Source organism: Gobius niger (genome assembly GCF_951799975.1).
Source record: "Gobius niger genome assembly, chromosome: 2".
NCBI classification, from domain to species: Eukaryota; Metazoa; Chordata; class Actinopteri; order Gobiiformes; family Gobiidae; genus Gobius; species Gobius niger.
In genome coordinates this window covers 35874923-35891366 of record NC_136853.1, presented here as the reverse complement: position 1 = coordinate 35891366, position 16444 = coordinate 35874923, and the positions used below count along the sequence as shown (strand labels likewise).

Below are 16444 nucleotides of genomic sequence, written 5' to 3'. Positions count from 1 at the left end.
TCACTTTAATGTTATGTTTTTGTCAGTTTTTTAAATCACTTTTTCATCCTTTTTTGGCCTCGTTTTTCGCAGCTATTTTGACACTTTTTTTTTCAATTCCGGTAATGCCAAACTGGAGAAAATATGCTCGGTTCAGGTGGGAGTGAAGAGGTTAAAGTCAAATAACCAATAAATGAAGTCTACGGGGAAATTAAAATGTGTATACTGCACACAAAAAGTTAATTGTAGAGTAACTCATGCCTGCTACAGACATTAACAGACATTTGAACATGGTCATAAATGCAACATGAACATTTATTGTCCTCATCTTGTCCTCAGATCTCTGGACCTGACCGGACCCCTGCTCCTCGGTGGGGTCCCGAACCTCCCGGAGGACTTCCCGGTCATAAACAGGGACTTCGTGGGCTGCATGAGGAACCTCAGCATTGACAGCAAACCCATCGACATGGACGGCTACATCGCCAACAACGGCACCACTGCAGGTCAGCAAACCGGCCTGTGTCATGTACATTTTTATTTACATACTTCATTTTTCTCTCTAAAACTAACAAGTATTGTCCATTGCTCTTCTTGTTTAGGATGTCCGGCAAAGAAGAACTTCTGCTCCACTGATGTGTGTCAGAATGGAGGCGTGTGCCAGAGTAAATGGGACACTTACAGCTGTGAGTGTCCCACCGGGTACGGAGGCAAGAACTGTGAGCAAGGTAAAACATGACGTTGTTTCTAAAGTTCTCAATGTCTGGGCCAAGTTGTATTCTGTATCTCTGTTGTGATAGGATTTAATTCAAGACATTTCCTTTCTAGCTACAATCAAATAATCGAGTTCATATTGGCATCAAAACCTCAAGCAAATATTAGACCTTTCAAAAACCGCCAGACCTTCATCAAGATCAAATCAGGCCTAAACCAGGTCTAAAGTTGGAAAAAATTAGGTCTAAACCAAGAAAAACTTATGCATCACTAAAGCATTCATAAAACTAACATTAACTAAAATGAATAAAGTCTAAAATGAATTGCAGGTACCATCTGAAGGAGCCCAAGTACCACCTCTAGCAGCTTTAACCTCTTAACCCCCACCTGAACCGAGTGCATTTTCTCCAGTTTATCCAAATCTAGTAAGAACTAAGTAACCCCTAGAGGCCATAAGCGCCACTGCAGGTGTCGTGGCATGTTATGGTTTTTTACTCATTAATTGTCCGTGAGAGTAAATACTTTGCTGACAGAAAAGACAAAGGGAGAGAGGGGTATTGTACATCCAATTACGCAATGGAGATCATTTTTTTTTCAATCAAACTTGGCTGTATACAGTTTAAGTGGCGCTAGCCCGCAGTTAGCTTTGCCCGTTAGCCTGTTAGCTTCTTCTTTGTGATTCTATTTTGTGTGTATTGGGGCCTCCGACACGATAAAACTGGAGAAAATGTGCTTGGTGCAGGCGGGGGGGGGTTAAGAGGTTAAGGAGATGGTGTTTGGTGGATCAAATGGGACCAGGCGCAGTCTGTCAGTCTGACTCAGAGCTGCAGTCACAATGGAAAGTCACTGTAGCTGCTGTGCACACAATAACGTGGCCTCGGGTGTTCAGTTCAGGGAATAAGACAGAATTAATCCCTTTTTATACAGATCAAATTTAAAGGATTAGCCAACATGAAATACACTTTCCATGGTTGTTTGTGTAACTTGCAATCAGTCTTTGTGCTTCCGAAATATTTGTGGGGCGACGTCATTGAACCGTTTTACAAGGACCCACACAATCTTACCGCGCGAAGCAAGTAGCACTGTACTTATGGCATAGTACAAGCATAATAGGACGGAAATACCAGTGTAATAACATGGTAGTTACGAGCAGAACACACACGAACCTCACCTGGACTGTGAGTTACCCCAATTACACCCATAATCCGTAGTTACCCATGTTGTTTGTGTAGGTAATAAAACTGTGGGTAATTTGCATATAGGGGACAAGAGAAAAGTCCATTAGTTCTGAGCTGTGCTGGTTCTATTCTGGTTTTAGACTCAGCCCTTTATAGCCCGGTTTTATCTTCATGTGGTTTGGTAATCACCGCAGACTCCACGACAGACAATACTCACTAAAATAGTCTCCACTTCTTGAGATTTATTACCGCCATGCCATGTCAGCCTAATGCATTGAGCAGTAAAAAGAGAGGTAATAAATCCATGAGATGCTCCCGCGTGTTTGCCAACAGCCCTGATATTTACAGCCAGGTTTAGCAGTGTCAAGTTCCTGGTTTGCTTGGGGAAAGCTTTGATTTCCTGCTTTGGGGGCAATGGTCCAAACAATGTGTGAAGGTGTGAATGCTCCAAGATGCCCTCTGGTGTGTGAGGTAGGCATTCGGACCGTGCCAAGATCCAGATCCTGTGTCTCAACCGGTCCAAGGATCACAGTGGTCCATGAGAGGGTTTTGGCTTTGACTTTGCTTGTTGACACGTTTGGTTTAAGGCATATGAAGCTACTGTCTCTGTCATTTAGAAGTTTCTGAGGGAAAGGAGAGAATATTTTCTCCTCTCGTCAGAATCCGTTCACATTTTGGTGATAATAAACCAGACTGAGGGAAACTGTAGTGCATGACAACTAGGGACGCACCGATCCAATACTGGTATCGGATATCGGAGCCGATGCTGGAAAAATACGATATTGGGTATCGGCTACAAATATCTGATGCTTAACAGATACCAGTTTTGGCTCTAAACGCCTTAAAAGCACAACTTTTACCACCTAAATCTAATTGAATATGGGCATGCTGTGTCATTGTAAAGCGAAGAACCTGGGGAATTCAATCGCTGATTTTGTTTTACTCTAATGCTAATGAAAACTAATTAAGGCTGGGTCAGAAGCCATGATAGAAATACCTAAAAAAAAAGCCTAAAACAATAAAATAATCACTGCTGAAGCCACATGTTTGTATTTTAGTTCGATCGAACATAATTGTAATGGTCAGATCACTTCATCGTGTGAGTTGTTTATATAAATCTAATATACCCAAGGATAATAATGTAGAAAAGTCCAGCGATCCTTGTTTAATGTTCATCCATTAGTTTATGAATAGATATAATTGATAGGATAATTGATCCCTAACTTCATGACAATAGAACATAACTTTATTGATCTTAAAATGGAGAAAAGAGTCAATTACATTTTTCACTCAGAGAAGAAGACTTATATGAAAATCTCTCTAAACGGTAAGTATCGGATATCAGTAGATTCTCAAACCCCAGTATCGGTATCGGTAGCAAAACAATAACACAACGACAACAATTAGCAGCTTAAATGTTATTACCTTATCTTATAGTCTTATTTTTCAGGGGAAACGTCTGGAGTTTGACGTTTTCAAACATTCCTACCTGTTAAAATCTACTGTAAAGCTCTGACAAAGTAGCTGCACTATTTCTCTGAACTTTCACCTTTTAAATTGCATTGTCTCATAGTTACAGTGTAGGCAAACTTATGTTTTCTCACACTTCAGCTGAATTACGTTCTCCCGGGACCCTATAGGCGTGGGCTTACAAGGTCAATTATACAGAAGGATATGCCAACTTAAAGTCTGCGGTGTTGGAATGTTATGTGCCATATCACTTGTATGACATGTGTAAGATTTCTATATGTTTGTCTACGTATCAAAGGCGTTTTGTAAATCTGTTATATCTGATGTGTTGCCTGCCGACACAAATTTTGGGAAGAAGAAATCCCAAAGGCCTTGTAAATGTTGACACTGTAGACTGGTAGCGCAGCGAAACCATGTGCTCATAGAGTCAAACTAAAAGTATATCTCTCCTCCTGTTTAGTGATGCTGTCCCCCCAGTTCTTTGACGGCCACGCTCTTGTGTCCTGGACTGAACTGGAAATCACTGTGGCGATCCCCTGGTACGTGGGCCTCATGTTTCGGACCCGGCAGACCTCCGGGACCCTGCTCCAGACCAACGCCGGTCTTGCATCTACCATCAGCCTCACGGTAGCACTTACTCACCACTGACGCTTCTCTGTTGTGCAGCTGCTATTAGCAAAGCCACGCCAAATGTTTGAGCAATGTCATGTAGAGAATGCTACCAGGCATCTCACACATTCTAATATGAATCACTGTAAATTAATGTAATGTATGTTTATGCTTTCATTCCGACAATTGAACACACGCGATAGTAATTAGCATATTTTTTCATAACTTTTTCATTACACTGACTGGAGAGCACACTGTGTAAGAAAAATACTGTACAAATTAGGGGAAGTCATTTTGCTGGATATACGTGTGATGTTATAACATTTTTGCAAATTAAATAGCCAGTATAACCGATTCTCGCAGCTTTAAATCAGTTATGCATAAATTATCAATATCAATAAATTCCTTACATACATTATCATAGTGACAGAAGTTCAAATAATATAGCTGAATATTTTATGCATGTTGTTGGATAATTTATTGTTAACGCAAAATAGTTGCTGATCACATTGCAGATGGAGGAGCAATGACATTAAGACTAAACCACTAATGTGTAGTACAAGTAATATTTATGTGTATATATTGTTTATATTTCAAGAATATGTTTTTCCAAACAGTATTGATGAGGTGCAAGTTATGAAAGTGCTTATATTCTGCAGTCGTTTATTGTAAGTGTGTTTACTTTAAGGTGACTGAGCAGTATGTGCGTCTGGAGGTCCTGCACAAACAGCAGCTCGTGGCTTCGTTGAGTTTTTCCCAAATCCGAGTGAACGATGGAGAATGGCACCATTTACTGATGGAGCTGAGCAGCAACAAAGACGGCAAAGCCATCAAGTACATGGCCACAGTGTCTCTAGATTATGGCATGTACAAGGTAAGATAGTTTCTCATTTTTTTTAATGTTTACAATAATATATGATTTTGTTAATTGACAAGACAGTTTAGTTTTTAATTGGCTTATTTCTGGTTTTGCAGAAGTCAGTGGCCATCGGTAATGACCTCCCCGGGCTGAAGCTGCAGACTCTTCATGTTGGAGGTTTACCTGGAGATGATAACCGCGTCAAGAGAGGATTTAAGGGCTGCATTCAGGTCTAGATGTGTTTAATATGCAATACTCATGACTGAAATGAACTTTTGCACATTTTTAAGTTTTGTTTTAGGCTGTGTTGGCATAAAATGAATGTATAAACCTAAGTCAGATGGAAGACGACAACATCAGTGATGTTGCAGTATTGATATTGATATCAATATTGCAGCACCTGATATTGCGATAATGATATACTGTACAGCCGTTACAGAGTTTATAAAGTGCTTGTTTCTACTTTCAGGGTGTGCGTGTGGGAGAGACCCCGTCCAGTGTGTCTAATGTGAACATGGCTCTGGGGCAGAAGATTCGGGTGGAGGAGGGCTGCGACATGTCCGACCCATGTGACTCTAACATCTGCCCAGAGAACAGCCACTGCAGCAACGACTGGACCAGCCACTCCTGCGTCTGTGACCCTGGTACTTTAAATACATACATCTCTTTCTCAGTATTTCAAATTCAATTAGAGCCTAAATTTGGTTTACATTGCACATTAAATGTATACTTTTCTTTTGCAGGGTATTTTGGCAAAGATTGTGTGGATGCCTGTAAGCTCAACCCATGTAAAGAGGACTCCACTTGCATCCGAAAGCCCAGCTCCTCTCACGGATACATCTGTGAATGTAGACAAAACTACGACGGCCAGTACTGCGAGCATAAGTATGTACCTCCCTCCTACTTCCACAAATCATATCACCCATTTGCACGTGGTCAGGAATGTATACTCTTTTTTCATGTACAGTATCAAGTCCATTAGTTCAGTGGTTCTCAACTGGAGGGACCCAAAAGGAATGCATTAGAAAAGTATACATTTGGGCCACAACTATATAAAAAAACAAACAGCAATTTCTCACATTTATCGTTGATAAAGTCTACTTTACAATCAATCTCCTGATCAATATCCGGAATTAACCTCACATTTTCACATTTATACAGTGTAGCTTTGAAATTGTTACGTAAAATATATTTGTGCAGTTCTACTTCTTATCTTTTTAAAAACTTTTATTTTGTGATTATAGAGTGAATAAGCCCTGTACTGACGGCTGGTGGGGCAGTCCTACGTGTGGCCCGTGCAACTGTGACACCAGCAAAGGATTTTACAAAGACTGCAATAAAACCACTGGAGAGTGTCGCTGCAAGGTACAAAACAGACAATCTTCTTTTATGTTTAATCAATCAACAGCACTTAAGCATTACATTTGAGAGACCACTTTTCAGACCACTTTTAAGTTTTTCTATTAAATCATTCATCAGTCAAAAACTGTTTCTCAAATATTGACATACCACAATACTCTATGCAACAACTGCAGACGTCTTTTTGCATGGCTCTCAGTCAGTCTGCTGCTTTTGAACATTCAAATGTGTGTCCTTATTCAGCAAGATGCAGCCTCTATACAGGACAGGGTTGTTTTTCTTTTATATACGTATACACTTTGAACATTTTAGTGTCAGATTTAAACATCAAATATAAATACTTCCTAAATTACATCTTAATGTATTTTACTGTAAAGAGGCTGTTGTTTTTTATTTGTCTGTAGGAAAACCACTATCGTCCCGAGGGAGAGGACACGTGTTACCCATGCGATTGCTTCTTCCTGGGCTCAGAGTCTCGCACGTGCCATCCCCAAACTGGACAGTGCCCATGTAAAGGAGGAGTGGTGGGGCGTCAGTGTAACAAGTGTGACAACCCCTTCGCTGAGGTTACCGCCACTGGCTGTGAAGGTTTGTGTTGAAGATCTCATGCTACTTGTAGTCTGGTTAAACACACACGCTCGGGGCCTACAGTTTTCAAACTCTGTTTCTGGTTTGCGCTAAAACTGTGATGCCAAATAAAAGACTTTGTTCTGGGCTGACGACAAGAGCCAGAAGAACCTTCTGTAGATCGAAGCAAAACGTCCTCAACTCAATCAGCCCAGTCCAGTCGAGGATATTTCACTTTCTTCTACAATGGAACATTTTTGAATGACTTGAGCCGACATAAACGTACACATGTGTTGATCTAAAATGATTATTAATACTCCCTAAGAAATGTTATTAAAGTAATATTCCCATCTCCTTTTCAGAGAAACAACTGAACATGTTTTTTAATTACAATATGTTTCTTACAACCATAGTGTAAACATATTGAATGGTACTTCAGTGAAGACTCATCTCAAAAGTTGTGTATTTTCTGGTTCACAAAGTTTACTGTCTCAAGTGTCAAACACACACAAACAGTGCCGCTCCCATCTGCTGGTGCCGCTCTGGGTCTGGCTCTGGTCTTTGTCCCGGATCGGTCAACCAGAAGATCCCAGACTGGCCTGGTCCTCCCTGACTCTGGGACGCCCCACACACAATACAGTACGAATGAATGGGACACAAAACCACAGAAAACCAACGTCACTGCAGAGGAGCGGGACAAACGTGGACTGGGTTTAAATGGAGCCAAGTCAGTGATAAACCACAAGAACTGGACTGGGCACGAAACTAAACCTGAGATTGTAACTCACACACACTGCAAAAAATACACAGGATGAAGATAGCCTTTAAACGAAAATCTATGACTAAACATTGCATAGTCTGTAGTAGATTATATACCACCGCTACAATTATTATTTATTTATGATTGTCTTACTATAACGTCGAATGCCTCTTTTACTCAGACCCTGTACTTTTTTTCCCTAGTGGTGTATGCGGGCTGTCCTAAAGCGTTCGATGCAGGAATCTGGTGGCCCAAGACGGAATTTGGACGTCCGGCCGCCATGAACTGTCCCAAAGGATCCATCGGTGAGTGCAGTGTCATTACAGAACAGATGACCCTCCTCAAACATAGCTACAGGTCATTGGAGTTTGGGTTTTTTATTTTAAGCAAACTTTTTTTTTTACTATTAGGCAAAAACAAAAAAACTAAAACAATGGGAATTCCAGGGGGACAGGGATTTTGTGGGGTTTGCGCCATCTCCCCGTGTTTGAGTAACGTTTCCTCCAGGTGCTCCTGCCACCACTTGCTTCAAAAACAAGTTAATCAATGGTGACATAGAAAGAACAAAACAGACAAAGCAAGTAAAAATTTGAGAGCTTTAGTTTATTTAGTTTTTTTTTTACTTTGTGATTTAACAGCAGTTAGACTATTGTCCGGGTGAATACTCAATGCTGATTGGCTAACTAACGTGCATTAAATCTGTATAACGCACATTTAGTCCGACAACAGTTAAATCACGTTCTATACGTTTGTTGTGTGTGTGACGTCACGACTTCCGCTAACCAGGTCCTAGCAGCCCGGGAAATATGCAAGAAAAAGCATTAAAAACGCTTAAAAACAACCATCAGTATTTCTGAAAATCAGCGTAGAGTTCTGAACCTACTTATTTCTCAGACTCATTAGCCAAAAATGCCGCACCTACTGCTAAAAAAGTATTATTTACTAAAGTTGGTACTTCCGGGGTTAGCGTTTTTGGTAAATATTATTTTTATAACAGTAGGTACGGCATTTTTGGCTAATTGGCCTGATAAATAAGTATGTTCAGTAACTCTCTGTTGAGTTTCAGAAATACTGATTGGGGTATTAAAGAGTTTTTTTTAGTTTCTTGCATATCTGCCAACCCGGAAGTAGAGCTGTGACGTCACCACTTAACAAACGTATATCACTCCACTGGAGCTGTATCCATAGTACGACAAACATTTGAGCTGGAACTAGTTTCAGGTAAAACAGCTTAAAACATAAAATAACTCCTGCACCGGACTTAAAATGAAAGAAAACAGGCCACAATGAACAGTTTCAGTTTGTTGAACCGTGGTATAATTTCTGATAAAGGACCTCTGAAAAAAATAATGACCGCTGCCAATGGCAACGGAGTTCGTGCTTTCATATCACTCCGCGCGTACGTAGTAGCGGACACTATCTCTGTCCCCGTCACTGCGAGAGAAGTTGGGGTAATTGCTCGTGAAGTTAGCGTGAGTCTGACTTTCAACTTACCCATAGATTCACCACCATTCCTCCTCTCCAACTGCGCCTTCAGCTAAGTAGCTAGGCTAGCTACTAGCCTTGCTGCTTCTAGCCTAGCAAAACGTTCACTCCACTTCGCGTCGGGTCCGGTTCGCCCTGTCGGTGCTTATTTTACCGATAATGACCAGCGTTCTATACATTATCCCTTACATAATGACCGGTAGAACGTTGGGAAATCCCATTCAAATCAACGGAGCGTTCTACTTACGTTGTGAAGAGCCGTATAATAAGCGGATTAAACAACTCGGAACTGTGCATAATAGCGTTGTAATGCACTTTGCGGAGGAACATCACAGGTTGTGCATTAAAACTGTATAATGCACGGCTCCTCGTTGTTTAATTCTTACTTAATTTGTTTGTCTGAAAGTCTTAAAGATGTATTAGCTATAATAGTTCTCCGTTTGATTATTTTTATTTTGAATTAGACAAATTACCAGAGACATAACACGTGCACAGTCAACATGAGCGGTTGTGCAGTTTTGCTCCTCCTTTCGACTTTAATTGGCACTCCAGGGTCACGCACCAGACTGTTTCCCGAAAATGAGCTCCACTTCCTGGTCACTATGACAACCTTTTTGTTGACCACCCACACTGAATTTACAGTATTTGCTCGCTTTGTATTTGTCCTCCCCCAAACCAAGAACGAACAGCTCTGTAGTTTGCCCTAAATATACTTCCTGCTGAACCGTTTTAGTAAACCTATAACCTAATATTAACCCATTTGAGCATTGTGTGCTGATTTTGTAAACTACTTATGTTACAAATCCTCTTATTTTCATTGCACTTTTTCCTGAGGCTTCACTTTCAAACCTGTATAACTGCATCTTTGAAATGAAACACCTCAAAATAAAAATCAATCATTTACGCGCTGCTTTAATTTCATTTGTTTCCAGGAACTGCCATCCGTCATTGCAGCGATGAGAAAGGCTGGTTGGTCCCTGAGCTGTTTAACTGCACCACTGTCACTTTCTCCCATCTGAAGAAACTGGTATGTTTTGGGGAGAAAGAATGATTATGCTTGTCTGCAGTGTTTTACTGGTTTGACATACTTTTCCTTTGAATCCTATCTAGTGTTGTGTTTTTATGTTGTAATGATGCTCTTTAAAAAGTATATTCTTAACTGTCTTTACTTTACTTGTCGGGATCTAATACGCTATTGTTGTAAGTTGTTCCGTCACCGCCAACCAGATCATTGTAACTTGATAACGTGTGAGGTATAGAAGTATCACATGTCGCCAATTGTACTTGAACCAGCCGTAGTCCATATTGCTGGAGGCTTGGACTTCACAAAGCCTTCCTAATCCCAGGATTGACCAGTTTCTGCTCTGTTACATACCGCCTACTTCTCAGCTTTCCCCTTCTTTGACCTTCTCTCCACATTTTGCCGTTGAATGAGGACCTTATCTTTTATCTTTTTATATTCTGCTTCTGTGGAGAGCAAGGACCTTTAGTGTAAATCTGTAATTTTCAATCCATGGCGTGGATCTGGTGGTATTCAGGTTTTTAATATAGTTCAGGTAGTGGACTTTTATGGACCTGGTGGTTAAGCCCTTTTTTTTTCCCCTTGTCAATGACTCTGTCCTAGTTTAGTCCAGTTTGATTTAGTTTAGCTTTAGTTGACCAGAGGTACCATTCTCATTATGTGGTAAGGCCTATTTGATGCAAAACAAAACAGTTGTAAATAAAAAAAAATGTTTTCTTCTTTTTTTTTGCTATTGTAGAATGAGGAACTGCACCGCAACTCTTCCACGATGAACAGCGAACACTCCAAGAACATAGTGCGTTTGCTCCACGGCGCCACCGATGGCACGCCGCAGTACTACGGAAACGACGTGAAGACGGCCGCTCAGCTCCTGAACCACGTGCTGAAGTACGAGAGCCAAAAAAGCGGGTTTGAGCTCACTGCGGCCCGGGACGCTGACTTCAACGAGGTGAGGGACATTTTATCACTCGATCAAAAAGTCCAGATCGGTGTTATGGTGTTGATGACTCTGCGGCAGCCCATAATTCTCGTAATTGCTCGGACAGTCAAGTGCACTTCGAAAATGGAAATAAACGGAAATAAAGAAATGACGTTCTGGCAGCCACGTAACCAAGTTTGCTTTACAGAATTTAATATCTGTGTATTTAAAATGTAGGTTGTCTGAAGTCATGCTTGTGGAGTCGGCCAAGAAAATTGCAATATGCAAAACTATTCAAATATGTGAACCATAAAGGGAGAGATGTACAGTGCTGATACAGTGATATCTGTGGGAATAGCTGGAGATAGTTATTTTTGTTGGATGGTGCAGGTATAACACTCTATTAATAGTATTACCAGTCATGCCAGGTCGTGTTCAGAGATTGCACTCTTTTGATGGGAGAGTTGCCAGAATTTTAAGCATATTATTTTTTCTTCTATCAGATACCACCAACATTTCACACATTATTAACTCTTTGTCGTGCTTTTACTGTTAAGAAAGACATAGCAAATTTGCGTCAAGTAATGGAAAAGTAACACTGCTGTTTTTTTGTTTGTTTGTTTTTGCAGAACTTGGTGCGAGCTGGAAGTGCAATCTTAGACTCGAACACTAAAGAACTCTGGGATCAGATCCAGAAGACCGACGGAGGGACTGCACATCTGCTCAAGAACTTCGAGGACTATACCAACACTCTGGCCCAAAACGTCCGCAAGACCTACCTCAAACCGTTCACCATTGTCACCGAAAACATGAGTGAGTAACAAAACTATAAAGCCTGAATTCCCAACACTGGATCAGGCTCACTGGCTGACGTCCTCTCTCCACTTCCTGCCCCTTTCACCCTCAGTCCTGACTGTGGACTACTTGGACGTCACAGATCCGGACAGAGCCACGTTTCCGAATTTCCCAGAAATTCAGGAAAGTTACCCGAAAGAGCTGGGATCATCTGTGCACTTCCCTCAGTTCAAACAGAGCTCTCATACCAACGGAGGTAAGTCGTTCGATTGGCAAATGTGTTTTTGTAATACTTTGGGTTAAAAAGAGAATTGTTAGTTGAAAGAGTAAGTCCTGACTGTGGACTACTTGGACGTCACTACTTGGGTTTAAAAGAGAATTGTTAGTTGAAAGAGTAAGTTCTGACTGTGGACTACTTGGACGTCACAGATCCGGACAGAGCCCCGTTTCCGAATTTTCCGGAAATTCAGGAAAGTTACCCGAAAGAGCTGGGATCATCTGTGCACATCCCTCAGTTCAAACCGAGCTCTCATACCAACGGAGGTAAGTCGCTGGATGTGTGGTTTTGTAATTCTTTGGGTTTAAAAGAGAATTGTTAGTTGAAAGAGCTTGAAATATGCCTGCACCTAGCTAAAAGAATATAATCAGTACTAAGTAACTGCTGGTAAATACATGTAACTGCTGTGTTCCAATGCTTTTATGTGAACAATAATTACATTTTCCGTTTTCAGATCTCCTTTAATTTGTTATGCAGATTTAAAGAGGGGGTATTGTGCTTTTTTCAATCGCATTGCACCAGTCTATAGCACACTACAATGATGACGAAACCTTCTGTTGGTCTGTAAATGCAGTAAATTAGAATAACTGCCTTGTATAAAATTGCTCAAAATGGCTGTAGCGAATGTCTTGAAATAGGCCTTTGTCTCTTTAAGAACCTCTGACCCTTTCCGACACGCCCCCTCCACACGCTGTCTGTGGCATCAGTGGGGAGGGGGTTCTGCTGAGGAGCAGTGGTTGGTTACTCGGCTGGTGACGAAAGCTCGGAGGCGTCTCCAGGAGGTGGAGGCGTTCCTAGGAGGACTCAGGCAAACCGATCCCTAAAATGGCTGCCATCAGAGTTTTTACAGATTACTCAAAAATACGTGAATGTGCCAAGGCAACACTTCAGGCATGTTTTTAATGAGGGAATGACATAATAACATGATGTAAGCTTGAAAAAGTCGATTTTGCATAATACCCCCCCTTTAATAAATTATCTAAATGGATATAATTATGCAACAGGAATCAAAGAAGTCTTTACTTTCCAGTCCCAAGCTCTATTACCAACAGCCTTGATATTACTTCATGATTTACTGAAAATGTAGATTACTGTATTAAAGAGTTGTACTGAATATACAGTATTTGTCCTTGTGTTTAGGTAACTCAGTTGAACCCACCCCAGCTCCTCCTGCTCAGACGAATGCCCCTAAAGATGAAGACCACACGGATTCGGGCCGCAGACGCCGCCATCTTGAACCCTCTGCTCCACTGCCTGTTGTCGTGGTGATTGTTTACAAATCACTCGGACAACTGTTACCGGAGCAATATGACCCTGACAGGAGGAGCCTCAGGTATTTGAAAGCATCTTCCATTGCCTAATATCTTTTATAACAGTGATACAAAAGAGCCGGGTCAAAACAATTGGTGCCGTGACCCGTTTGGTACGTTTCAGCCTACCTTGTGTAAATCTGAATTAACAAAATTCCCTTCATCTCCACAGATTGCCTAACCGCCCGGTGATAAACACAGCTATAGTTAGTGCCACTGTCCACTCAGAGGACGGCCCCGTGCCCGCAGTCCTGGACCCTCCCATCACGCTCCAGTACACGCTGCTGGAGACTGAGGAGAGGACCAAACCTGTCTGCGTTTACTGGGACCACGCCATCTCGTTAGTATAACACTAATGCATTGTCCTTGCTTCGGAAAGTTCTCAGACCTCTTTTAAGCATTTACATTACATTGTTTTCTGTGGGTAAAGATCTACTGTGATTACACTGCACGTAAATCAAATGTTTTAATGTTTCAAACAATATGAGTGTACATCCAAACCATTGCCCTCAAAACATTCAGGTCCATGGAAAATTCCTTTATATTGCCCATGATTCAAAAAGGGACAGCCTCTATATATATATCCATGGGTAGATGAAAAAAATGTCAGTGTGAGGTGATAACGTGTGTTTTGTGTTCAGGGTCGGAAGCGGTGGCGGCTGGTCGTCCAAAGGCTGCGAGGTGCTGAACAGGAACAACACTCACATCAGCTGTCAGTGTAATCACATGACCAGCTTTGCCGTGTTGATGGACATCTCCAAAAGAGAGGTAAGCCACAGTGTTCTTGAGAGGTCTGAAGTCCCATTAGAACTGTCACCAAGTGTCTTTTGGAGTCGCCCCTGGCCACAAGTGGGTTGTATTACAGCGACGTCAGCTCCCCGCCATGAGGACCATAGAGAAGCGTGTTCCTCGCCCATTGGTCAATACTGACCACAATGCATTGCGAGTGTTTGAGGAGAATAGCGGCAGCGACAGGTCTTCGAACTCAACACGAATGAATGAAAACAGCTGTTTTAACCCCTTAACCCCCACTTTATCCAAGCACATGTTCTCCTGTTCAGCATTACCCAAATCTAAAATCTTCAACAACAACAAAAGCATCAAAATAGCGACAGAAATGAGGATGAACAGAAACAAAAAAAGTGACAAAAGAGCGCCAAAAACGTGATGGAAAAGCTACAAAAAGCAATGAAAAAAAGCTATGAAAAAGCAACAAAAAATGTCAAAAACGCAACAAAAGAGAGTGATAAAAGTGACAAAAATGTGGTGAAAACATGTCAAAAAAGGGATGAAAAGCAACAACGTGACAAAAAAGTTACAATCAACATTTGTAGGTCTTTCAAATGAGGTGTTACACTGTTGCTCTGAGCTCTTGAGTTGTTAAATGATCGATAGCTTCCCCTCTCAGGCAAAAAGGCTATAATCCAAGCAGTTTTCTTCATTCATGTAAAATCCATGTTAAATAAAACTGATCTGACTAATATTTATCCATAAATATTAAACTGTCACTTAAATTTGGTCAGTCTTTATTGCAGAAATCCATTATGACAAAAGCTTAGCAAACTTATTATAGATGTAGTACACTGTTGGTGATTCCTTCGTTTCTCCACATTGCAGTACACGTGTCAACACAAACATGATCCATGAGAAACTATAGATTATATACAGGTTTTTAATAAAGGTTTTTTAACACCCTCCTCTCTCTCTCTCTCTCCCTCAGCACGGTGATGTGATGCCTCTGAAGATTGTCACCTACTCCACAGTGTCGGTGTCTCTGTTCTTCCTGCTGCTCACCTTCATCCTCCTGTGTGTCCTGCGCCACCTTCGCTCTAACCTCCACTCCATCCTCAAGAACCTGGTGGCAGCCCTCTTCTTCTCAGAACTCGTCTTTCTGGTCGGCATCAACCAGACAGACAACCCAGTGAGTTAGAGGCGCAATGCAATCAAAAGGCGTTTAAAAATGACTGACGGTAATACGGACCCGCTCACATCCCGCCCGGTTCAGACGTGCCGGGGCTGGTACTTGTCTCAGACTCAGCCTCAAGGCACTTGGCATATGTTTCCCAAAACAACCTTTTAGTTTCACTTAAATCTTTTACGTGTCTGTGGTTCATGGAGTTTCAGTAATGTGTTGAATGAAGTTTTAGCACAAATATGCAGAAGGTTTTAAATTGCGGATCAGGCACTTCTGGTGGTCCCCTTTGTTTTTGTTTCTAGTTTAATTGGCTCACTTCGGTCCTGGGACAGGTCTCGATTTTTCTTGGTTTAGAAAAAACACCCGTAGGCCTGGTTTTGAATGTGTCAGTATTAACTAGTCAGACTAAACCAGATGTCAACATTGTTAACACGATTACAACATCCTCTGAAACACAGGGAGGACTGACTGAGCACAGCTTTACAATGGGCAAACAGGTGTTCAGGCAAAGTGTTTAGTCAGCCTTACTGTAATAGTAAAAGTTATTTAGGTCTAGCGTTGTCAGTTTATCATGTTTTGTTCATAAAGTCTACCTCGCTGATCAGGGGTATATGCGGCGGCTCCATATCGTAGAATATAACTACATCTACCTATATTTACCCAGCAACTGTGTTCGTCCAAATGCAGTGGTCAAGAAACTACTTCTTTGCTTTTTGTACCTTTGAAAGATAAAATCCTAGCTGAAAAGAAAAGGTAGTAGCTCAAAATGAGGTGTGTTTTGGGGAACACAATCTTACAAGTTCTGCACAAACACAGACATCTCTAACACATTTTAGTGACTCATGATGTTTTGACTCAGACTTTATGGGTTTGATTGATGCCAACTTTAGTTTAAATGTCAACATAATAATGGTCTTGTTTAGTCCCATTGTAAGTCTGTGATTCAGAAATGAATGAGATAAGTTCTACACCAGCTTAGTCCTGTTAAAGTTTAGTCTTGGTTTTGACCTATTCATGCCCATTTTTAGCCTTAGACATGCTTTATGGCTTAGTCCTGATTCATTTGTGGGGCTTTAGGGTCCCCATTCAGCAAATTTGTCTTCTGTATTTTCAATAAGTGCTCCAGGGTAATAGGGACCATCGCAGTGCTGGCCCATCTTCATCTCTTACGCCAGGATCTTGAATACCAAACTCAAGGATTAACCTATATTCTGCATGTCTTCTGCATTT

The 16444-nt window shown here is 41.3% G+C and overlaps 1 protein-coding gene across 1 annotated transcript in view; it reads left to right on the top strand.

Moving 5' to 3' along the window:
• Positions 1–16444, top strand: part of celsr1a (cadherin EGF LAG seven-pass G-type receptor 1a) — a 109446-nt gene that overhangs the window by 80719 nt on the left and 12283 nt on the right. The window contains exons 8-25 of the mRNA XM_079551547.1: positions 319–482; positions 579–704; positions 3799–3965; positions 4636–4821; positions 4923–5036; positions 5276–5450; positions 5550–5691; positions 6051–6171; positions 6570–6753; positions 7696–7797; positions 9910–10004; positions 10738–10947; positions 11547–11730; positions 11825–11968; positions 13139–13322; positions 13472–13639; positions 13941–14067; positions 15020–15220. Of these exons, the coding sequence (XP_079407673.1) occupies positions 319–482; positions 579–704; positions 3799–3965; positions 4636–4821; positions 4923–5036; positions 5276–5450; positions 5550–5691; positions 6051–6171; positions 6570–6753; positions 7696–7797; positions 9910–10004; positions 10738–10947; positions 11547–11730; positions 11825–11968; positions 13139–13322; positions 13472–13639; positions 13941–14067; positions 15020–15220 (2794 nt within the window). The remainder of the gene's footprint in view (positions 1–318; positions 483–578; positions 705–3798; positions 3966–4635; positions 4822–4922; positions 5037–5275; positions 5451–5549; positions 5692–6050; positions 6172–6569; positions 6754–7695; positions 7798–9909; positions 10005–10737; positions 10948–11546; positions 11731–11824; positions 11969–13138; positions 13323–13471; positions 13640–13940; positions 14068–15019; positions 15221–16444) is intronic.